Source organism: Panthera tigris, chromosome F3, assembly GCF_018350195.1.
Source record: "Panthera tigris isolate Pti1 chromosome F3, P.tigris_Pti1_mat1.1, whole genome shotgun sequence".
NCBI classification, from domain to species: Eukaryota; Metazoa; Chordata; class Mammalia; order Carnivora; family Felidae; genus Panthera; species Panthera tigris.
The window spans coordinates 43,872,632-43,882,141 of record NC_056678.1 but is presented as its reverse complement, the minus strand read 5'-3'; the positions used below and the strand labels follow the sequence as shown (position 1 = coordinate 43,882,141).

General features: G+C 57.4%; 1 protein-coding gene across 2 annotated transcripts; it reads left to right on the top strand.

Moving 5' to 3' along the window:
• The first annotated feature begins 1,603 nt into the window (after positions 1–1,603).
• On the top strand, positions 1,604–8,692 carry KLHDC8A (kelch domain containing 8A). Of its 2 annotated transcripts, none has more exons than XM_042976711.1 (6): positions 1,604–1,849; positions 2,568–3,170; positions 5,917–6,081; positions 6,332–6,547; positions 7,116–7,217; positions 7,662–8,692. In XM_042976711.1, the coding sequence occupies exons 2-6, from the start codon at positions 2,795–2,797 to the stop codon at positions 7,853–7,855; spliced, it is 1,053 nt and encodes a 350-aa protein (XP_042832645.1). In that variant the 5' UTR covers positions 1,604–1,849; positions 2,568–2,794; the 3' UTR covers positions 7,856–8,692. The 2 variants fall into 2 exon arrangements, with proteins under 2 accessions (XP_042832645.1, XP_042832646.1); XM_042976712.1 differs by lacking the exon at positions 1,604–1,849 and adding an exon at positions 1,886–2,209.
• The last annotated feature ends 818 nt before the right edge of the window (positions 8,693–9,510 follow it).

The window sequence follows — 9,510 nt, the reverse complement described above, 5'->3', positions numbered from 1 at the left end:
CATTGCTTTGGTAAAAGGCTCAGTAGACAAAAGAAGCTGAAGACGGGTCCCCCACGAGACCCTTTGAGGAAGACCTATGGCTTTCAGTCTTCCTACTCACCCTGTGCTGGTCTTCTGAACACAGTTCAAGTTGGGGGTCGAGGATCTGTTCCCTATTCCTCTGGGCGGATTGGGATCCTTGGGAAGAAAGAGAAACGGTTGGCGTTTCCTGTAAAACTTCATTAATTCAGACCACATTCTTTTGGAATTTATGAGTTCTTACTGAATAGAGAAAACAGAACACAACCTTCCTCTGAAGGTTCTAGAGGTGCTTACTTTGTAAGCACAGAGAATTCAAACAAAAAAAAAGCAGTTCAATTTCTAAGCCAAGAACACAAGATATTAAGATGAGTTGTGGCTTCTGTTTCTCACAGGAAGTCATTTCTAAACAAGGGGCAAAAGTCTGTATTTGTTCCGTTTCCCTTTTTCTGCATTTTGTTGGTAATAGTTGCTGGCCATGGTGTTAATAGCGATTTACCAAGCCCTTGCTAATGTGTCAGAAACTGAACTGTTTCACAAACAGTATCTCATTTAATCCTCACAAAAATCTACCAGGAGCCATCCATAGCATGAAACACTACTCAGAAATTAAAAGGAATGACCTACTGACGCATGCAACAACCTGGATGAAGCTCCACAGAATTATGTTGGGGGCGGAGGTGGGGTTCCTAGTCAATCCCAAAAGGTTACATACTTTATGATTCTATTTATCTAACTAATCCATTCTTGAAAAGACAAAATGAGGGAAATGGAGAACAGGGTAGTAGTTGCCAGGGGTTGGAGAACAAAAGGTGGGAGGGAAGCAGGTGTGGGTGTACAAACGCAACACAAAGAATCCTTGTCTTGTGGTGAAAATGTTCTGTACCTTCATTGATCAATTTCCATATCCTGGTTGTGATATTACTGTACTATAAGTTTTGCAAAATGTTACCTTCGAGGGAAACTGGGTAAATGGTGCTATTTCTTCCCCCTGCATGTAAATCTACAATTTATCTCCAAATAAAAAGAGATAAATTCAAATAATATAAGGAAATTGGGGTTCAGGGTGGTAAAACAATTTCAGAGCCAGAATTCAAACTCAGGTGTCAGACTGCCAAACCTGAGCGTTTGGAGACTTGACTCTATTCAAGGGAACCAAGAAGAAGGAGGACCCCATCGGCCTGGAAGTCCATTAGACCAGGGGACCCACGGGTGTCATGGGCTGATGTGTTACCGGGGGTCTACTGTCCTGAAAAGGCTGAGAATGTGGCTTGGAGAAACTATTTGGTAAGCCCTGTGGGTTGGTGCTGAGTGCCAACATTGAACAACCGGGTTTCCCCTTCCCAAGGTGTGTGAAAAAGGGATGAGAGTGTGTGTGGGGGGGGGGGGGGTCCCCCTATGTGTTTGTCTATGTGGGTGTCTCCAGTTAGGTATCCACATGTCTGTACCTTTGTCAGTTACTCCGTGAATATGTCAGTTTCCGGGTGAGAGAGGGTAGGGTGATGTGCAAGTTCTGCCTACGTGTGTGCAGGTCGGTGTATACGTTATGTTTGGGTGCACCCGGGGCAGGTCTCCCCGGGTCACACCCACATGACTTGTTTCTATGAGGTTAAACCGTTTGATAATACCTCCCCCAAAGCAAAGCTGACTGTTGAGCCAGCCTGTCACGAACTGGGTCTGTGTACTGTAGATAAACCGGGTAATTGGACTCTCCGCCTCTTCATCCAAAACAAACACTCACAGACCGCCCACCCCCACGCTGGAAGGAGTCTGGTTCCTGTCATCTGGGTACTTGGCTCCAGTGCCCCGCCTCTCTGACCCTGTAGACAAGGTGAGCGTCTCCCCGAGGGGCCCTTCCCCTCCCCCGCGGGCGGACGCTGCCAGCGCTTATGTAAAGAGGTCACGGCCTGCTCCGCCGCCGCCGCCGGGCGCACGCGGCTTCCTGCACAGGTGTGGCGGCTGCGGGCGGGGATGTGCGTGGAGCAGCCTGGCGGGCCTCCTCCTCCCGGGCGGCTCCGCTTCTCCTTCGAGCTGCTCGTTCCTTCTCCTCGTCTGCCTGTGTGACAGCGGTATGCGGGCTGGGGAAGGACAGCGCGCCCTGTCCCCAGCTCCCCGCAGCCCTGGGGGGGCTCCCCGCTCCCGGGTGATGCGCTGTCTGCGCCCCGCCGCCGCGCTCCTCGGGCCTGGCTGTGTAAGTGGCGCGGGGGCGTGGGCGGGAGGGCGCGGGCAGGGGAGCAGGGGCGGGGGGAGAGAGGCGGCGGCGCCCGGAGGTGTTAACTCCTTGTTCCGCCGGGAGGCTGCCGGGCGCCGCGAGCCCCGGAAAGCCCCCGCCCCCCGTGCGCCCCGCGGGTGTCCGAGCCGCCGGCCGGGAGGGGCGGGGGACACCGCGCTGCGGGGCGCGATGCCGCCGCGGGGTGGCGCCCTCGGCCGCCTTCCCTTTGAAGTTGGCCAGGACCTGGGAGCCGGGAGCCAGCCCGCCCCGCCGGCGGTGCGAGGAGGCGAGGGCGCGGGGCCCCGACCGCCCTTGATTCGCCCCATCCCTCCCGCAGGGCCAGGCGCGGACGCCGCCGGACCGCGCAGTCTGGAGGGACTGTGAAGCGCTGGCCGGCGTCGGGGCCCTTGCCCCGGGGTCGGGCGGGAGCCGGCGGACGGGAGCCAGATGGAGGCGGCGAGAGGGGGCGCGGAGTAGCGGGCGGCCCCCCGGGCTCGCACCTCCCGCGGCGCCGTGGCGCTCCGCGGGCACTGGGGCGCGGCGGGCGGGGCCCCCGGGGCTGCCATGGAGGTGCCTAACGTCAAGGACTTCCAGTGGAAGCGCCTGGCGCCGCTGCCCAGCCGCCGGGTCTACTGCTCCCTGCTGGAGACCGGGGGGCAGGTCTATGCCATCGGGGGATGTGACGACAACGGCATCCCCATGGACTGCTTTGAGGTCTACTCCCCCGAGGCCGACCAGTGGACCGCCCTGCCCCCCCTGCCCACGGCCCGGGCCGGGGTGGCCGTCACCGCCCTGGGGAAGCGGATCATGGTGATCGGGGGTGTGGGCACCAATCAGCTGCCCCTGAAGGTCGTGGAGATGTACAACATCGATGAGGGCAAGTGGAAGAAGAGGAGCGTGCTGCGTGAGGCCGCCATGGGCATTTCTGTCACGGCCAAAGGCGAGTGGGGCCAGGGCTGAGGGAGGGAAGAGAGAAGGGCGTGGGGGACCACGGGGAGAGGGATGGGAACTAACACTGAGTTGGGGGCCCGCTGTCACAATCCCGATCCCATTTGATCCCTACAATAGACACGGAAACTAGAGACCCACAGGCCTTATTTTACAGATGGGAAAACAGACTCAGTAGGTGAAGTGTCTAGTAATTTCATGTGATGCCAGAACTCCACTCCACCAGCCTCCTGCCAACAAGCTGGGCAGGCCTGGCCAGAGAGGAGAGCTGGAGACTTAGTGCAGGGTCTCCGCAGACCCCTTCATTCAGCAGAATGAGGAGCCTCCTACCCATAGCACCTCATCCCCTGAGATCTGCCTTCGAGGGACACCACCTCCAGACACATATTTGGGGTCCTGGGGGTGTTCACTGCATCCCTGTACCATCACTAGGCCCCTCTGGTGGGGCTTTGAGGCCTGATTGCAGGGCCTTTCCCACTACCCTCAACCTCCCCTTCTGCCTCCGAGTCTCAGAGATACTAGTGAATGGAGACTAGAATGTTCCTGAGGGTTGTGCTCCTACCTCGCCCAGGTTCACAGTTCTCAAGGGGTGCATGCAGGGACCACGAGGTTACTGGATCTTCATTTCACTTTCCCAAAACCCCTCATTCTTTCTCCTTGGGCCTGGTACAGCCCAGAGCATAGAGCAGGCTTCAAAAGTTCTTTGGCTGAAACACACAGGGTTTTATGGGAAATGGTCCAACAGGAATTAGAAGACCCCAAGTGCAACTCAGACAGACAGCCTTGGTGGGATGCAACCTTCCCTCCCTCTCTTGCAAAACCATCCCATTTGCCTGTGGGGTCTACTGTAGATCAGGCCAGGATTTCTGGAGGGTCTGCTGTGTCCCTGGCACATTTCCAGGTCCCAGGGAGGAAGGAAAGAGGCAGAAGGTCTGGCCCCTACTTTCAGAAGTCGGAGTCTGATCAATGAAGGTGACCAGTGAGAAACTCTAAGCCTGAATCCCTCAGGGTAGTGGCCAGTGAGGCCTCCACGGGCCATCAGTAAGGATAAGAGCCGGAGGGCCCATGGAGAAAAAGAGGGAAAGGGTATTCCTTTGTTCCCAGGCTTCAGTAGATGGTGCTGAAAGACAGAACTAACATTTATTGAATCCTTACCATGGGTGCTTTATATATTTTAGCCCCTTTGATCTTCAAAAACCTATCTGATGAAATAAGTGCTATTATTATCCTCATTTTAAAGAGAAGCAACGTGGGGCCCAAAGAGGTTAAATAATTTGCCCAAGGTCACACAGCTGGTGAGTAATGATGGAGTCTGTGCTCTTAACTGTGGCATTGAATGGGTTTAGGAGTTAGTATAATAAGCTTTCACATGCCTGTGTGGCAGACACGGAAGCAGAGGCTGGGGTCACAGATGACCAAATTCTCTATTTGGAAGAAACCGACAAGGATTATTTCCATAACGCATGGTGAACAGGGTGAGCAGCTACCTTGGGCGGTACTGAGCCGGTGCTCTCAGCCCCGCTTTGCAGTTCAGGGACACCCAGGCGAACCCGAAGGGATGATTAAGAGCTGGCACAGGAGCAGTGGTGTGGCGGGAGTGAGGGCTGTCGGCTGGACGTGTGTTTCAGGTGACACAGGGATGGGAGAGGCGGAGCTTGTGTAAGGGAAGTCCTTCTAATATTAGCAGGCCAGTCTCCTGGCCGCAGGCTAAGGTTAGGATTTTTTGTCTTCCTTGTTCAATAAGATTGGAAATAGTACTCAGTAGAAGGAAATAGTAGTCTCCCTGCAATTCCCTTACAGAATCAAGGTCTCCTAGAGCTGGAAGCAGTGAGGACCAGCTACTGGGAGATAGAATCCCGGGCAGGGGTGGGTCCCCGAGAAGAAGAGTGGCTTGTGGGCTGGGGGAGGAGGGGAAGCTGTGTCTCTGATAGGCTGCAGGAGGCACTGGGGTGAGGCCCAGGGAAACGCGGGTGCCTCGCTCATCCTCTCTGATGCCCTGTGGCAGGGGTGTGCCTTGAAAGGCTACCTGCAACCAAGAGCAATAGAAAAAGGGAGAGAACTCACTTCTCCTCTCCGAGTGCCCAGCTTACTGCCCTGGCAGGGTTCCTTAAAGGGGCCGCTTTTCTCTCCTCCAAAGCCTCACCCTCATTCACCCCTAACCCTATCCCATCTAGCTCAGGATGTCTTCTGGAGCCCACAAGCCACCTCATGTGTGAAGGAGGATGGCATTCCCCCATGGGGAAAAATCAGCAGCAGTCCAGGGTCCCACAGGGCCAGCGACAGCAGGGCTGACCTCATTTCCAAAGGCTCCTGCTGGGTCTGGAGAGTTCCAAGCAGGGAGTGCCTAAGGAACAGGCCACTATTGGAGGACATCAGAGGATTACCCCTCCTCTTTGGCATCCCCTCTGGCTGCCCAGGAGGGAGGAGTGTAGAGGGGACAAAACCTGCAAAGGGTTGTCCAGGCCTCGACTCCACCGCAGTCTACCCTGTGAGAGGCTCCGCCACGGGCTGGACATCGAGGCGTTCAGGCCTGACATGGCTTCAGGCTCAACCATGGCAGAGACTCTCCATGGTTCCGTCAACCTCACCCCGGCACAGCAGCGGTTGGGAACCTGGCCTGGCCTCCGTGCTGGTGTGCGAGGGGTTGATGGGGCCTGGCTTGGTAGGTCATTACTGATGGGCCTGTCTCACAGTGTGCGTGAGCTGAGCCAGGGGTTGTGTGTGGCCTTTCTCCTTAGATTACCGAGTGTATGCGGCAGGCGGGATGGGCCTGGACCTCCGTCCGCACAACCACCTCCAACACTATGACATGCTCAAGGACATGTGGGTGTCACTAGCACCCATGCCCACCCCGAGATATGCTGCCACCTCCTTCCTCCGAGGCTCCAAGATCTATGTGCTAGGTAAGGACAGGTTACTGTCCCACATCTATCCCTCCTTCTCTCCCTTGGGTCAGTTTCCACAGGAAGCGGTCCGTGTCTGTGTGCTGAGCATCTCCTTGGGGGTAATCACCGATGCCTTACCCCTCAGGGAGCTCCCTGTGTGGTTGGGTAAACGTGGAAAGGGGAAACCCAGCCCCCTGCCCTCAGGGACTTACTGTGGCCCAACCCCCCTTCCCTCCCCCCACCCTCCCAACCCTGGTCTGGCCTCCAGGGGGACGACAGTCCAAGTATGCAGTCAACGCCTTTGAGGTTTTTGACATCGAGACTCGCTCCTGGACCAAGTTCCCCAACATTCCCTGTAAGCGGGCCTTCTCCAGCTTTGTGACCCTGGATGACCGCTTGTACAGCCTGGGAGGCCTGAGGCAGGGGCGGCTCTACCGGCAGCCCAAGTTCCTCCGGACGATGGACGTGTTCGACATGGAACAAGGTGACCCCCCATCCCATGCGCCCGCCCAGGCCGCTGATCCAGGGGGGTGAGCCTTTCAGGGGTCCGAACAGCCCTCTCCACTCAGGCCTCCTCTTGGGATCGCATTCTCTCCTCTGGACAGGGCTATTCTGGGTTAGCTGGTTATTTTTATCAAAGCCTTTCCCATTTTCTCTTCTTACGACATTCAGGCAGGGCCCGGTGAGGGAGGGCTTTTCCGGCTTTTTACCGATGCAGACACAGAAGGATCCCGACTCCCACGCTCACTGCCTCTAGTTAACCTCCTCTCCAGCTCAGAGACCTTGAGAACAGAGGTTAGAACAAGGTGATTGATTGTAGGGGATTATGGTTCCTTGGACTGTAGCAAGCCTGGGAGAGGGTGTAGAGGCCCCGGAGTGCATCATTTCAAACAGCAGGAGGCGTAGTTTATGCCCTGAGCACAAAGCGTAGATGGGGTGGACGCCCACCTAGGATGTGAGCTCTGGGGACTCAGTGTGTACTTGGTGGGGGAGGTCACCGCCAAGCGTCTCACTCTCTCTAAATTTATCCTGCCGTGATCCACGGCCCGCAGGGGGATGGCTGAAGATGGAACGCTCGTTCTTCCTCAGGAAGCGGCGGGCAGACTTTGTGGCCGGCGCTCTGAGTGGACGGGTCGTAGTGGCCGGAGGGCTTGGTAAGGATGGGGCTTCCAGGCTGTTACCTGACACTGTGCCCGAGCAGGAGAAGGCACCGGCTGCTTGCGCACGGCCTGCCTACCGCGTTCCCCCAAATCATTCAAAAACCCCTCTTCCCAGCTGGGCTTCACAAACCCATGGGGGCGGATTTTTAGTAAAAGGCAAAAGCGAGGCAGCAGTGACTAGAAACTTCGGGTAAAAGCAGAGGGTGGGGAAAGAAAGCCTTCCTCTCGAGGAGACAGAAGGACGGAGAGAAGGCAGGAGGGGCAAAGTGGCTGTCGGACAAGAGCGAGGGCTCAGGGTAGGGAAGAAGCGTTTCTGCAGCCCAGGAACTAAAGTCCCTTGGCTTCTGCTTGTGGATTCCAGAGGGGGGGGGGGCGCTGCGGGGCATGGACTGGGGGGCTGGACTTCTTCGTGAGGTCCGGTTCCCTTGGCGCTTTCAGGGAACCAGCCCACTGTCCTGGAGACAGCAGAGGCGCTCCACCCCGGGAGGAACAAGTGGGAGGCCCTCCCCACCATGCCCACGCCCCGCTGCGCCTGCTCCAGCATTGTCGTCAAGAACTGCCTCCTGGCTGTGGGGGGCGTCAACCAGGGTCTGAGCGACGCGGTGGAAGCCCTGTGTGTCTCTGACTCCTAGCTCTCAGCACAGCGCCTGTGCCCCGGACCGGATCAGCCCACTCTCCACAAGAGGAATGGTCTCGTCAAAGCAGTGTGGGCGACTTCCCAGGATGCCAGCTCCTGTCAGCAGCTAGTGGGGTCAGGCCCCGGGGTTCTGAGGGACCTCCCTCCGCCTCCAAACCCTACCCATCCCAGGAAACCATGCGAAGTCCCAGGGACTCAGCCAGTCTCCAGCTGGAGGCCAGCTGAACTCTGAGGAGAGTCCCCCCTTACTGCTCAGGCAGAGAAAGACACAGGAGTCCTGGCTACCTCCCCTTCCTGTGAGTTCCACCTCCCCCGTGTCCAGGGTAGGGGGTGGGCAGGGCCGAAGACAGCTGCTATCACTGTCCTCTCCCCAGCTCTGAACTAGTTTGAGGGTCTCTCGGGATGGCAAACGGAGAAGGTTCGCAAAGAGTCCCAAACCCCTCGCTTCTCCCTTGGTCTACATCCCTTCCCCATTTGGTGGTCAGCCGTGGGCCTGCCCTAGCCCTCGTCCCCTCAGCAAGAATTGGCCTTGGAGTCAGGTTCACGGGGACTGGTCCAGGTCAGTAGCCTCGGCCAGGAAGGACCCGTGCCTCTCAGGTCCTCGAGGGTAACGTGACGATGGGGAAGCAGCAGACGCCCAGCCCAGGCTCTGCTTCCCGCTCCTCCCCTCGCTCACTTTCTCCTTCCGCCACCCTCCCCTCGCCCTTTTGTCACCCGCGGCCCCAGCTCATTTCTGGGCAAAACCTTCTCATGTACACTGTGGCATCCAAATCCACGAAGGATGGATTAACTGCACTCTGGTTAACAGCAGCAGCACAACAATTAAAATCTATATTCCTATTCTCTCGGGTACCTGGTGCAGGGGTGGGGTGGGTGGGTGTCTTGATGGGTAGAGGGGACCCCGTGAAATAGTCCCTCTGACTGTCTCAGACTAAATAGGGCCCCAGGCGACCCGCTGTTGTGGGTTCCGCCTCCAAAGCACCTCCTGCCCGGTCACCTCACTCCCAGTACAGGGCAGCCCTCCTCAGTGCCTAGACTCCTCTGTGTTAGGAAAGGCTGACCTCTTCGTGCCTGGCCTCAATTCACTCAGCCGAAGTTCACTTCTGTCTTGCCTGAAGTTGGACGGGGATCGCTCACTGACTCGCCGTGAAGGACGTGCCCCCTCCTGGCTCGTAGAGCGCCTCTTTCTGATTTCCGGTTATTTTGAAAAGCTGTGCCAGCACGGGGACTACAAAGGAAAACCTGCCCCCCCCCCCAAGGGCTGTGGGGGAGTCAGCACTTCCTGTGTGATGGTGTCATTCATTCTTATGAGGCAGGAACAGAGGGAGCCTCCTGGAGGAAGTGACTCTGCCCCTGGGTCTTCGAGGGGAGGGACGGGGGTGTTTGTCCCTTCCTCAGGCCCCAAGGGTGCTGCCCCCTGCTGGCCCAGCCTTGCCTTCCCACCCGGGCTAGAGGCATCCTGTGGCCAGGGGGGGGTTCCTGGTGAGCGGACTGGGAGGAGGGGTGTCTTCTTATTGCTTCTGGAACCCCGTACTTCGGTTCTGTTAGCTGCTGAGGTAACTTAGAAGATCCTGGAGGAACCACAGATCCTGTGAGGGATGGAACGGCATGTTAGGGAAGCCACTCCAAAGTCCAGCCCTGGTCTGGTCT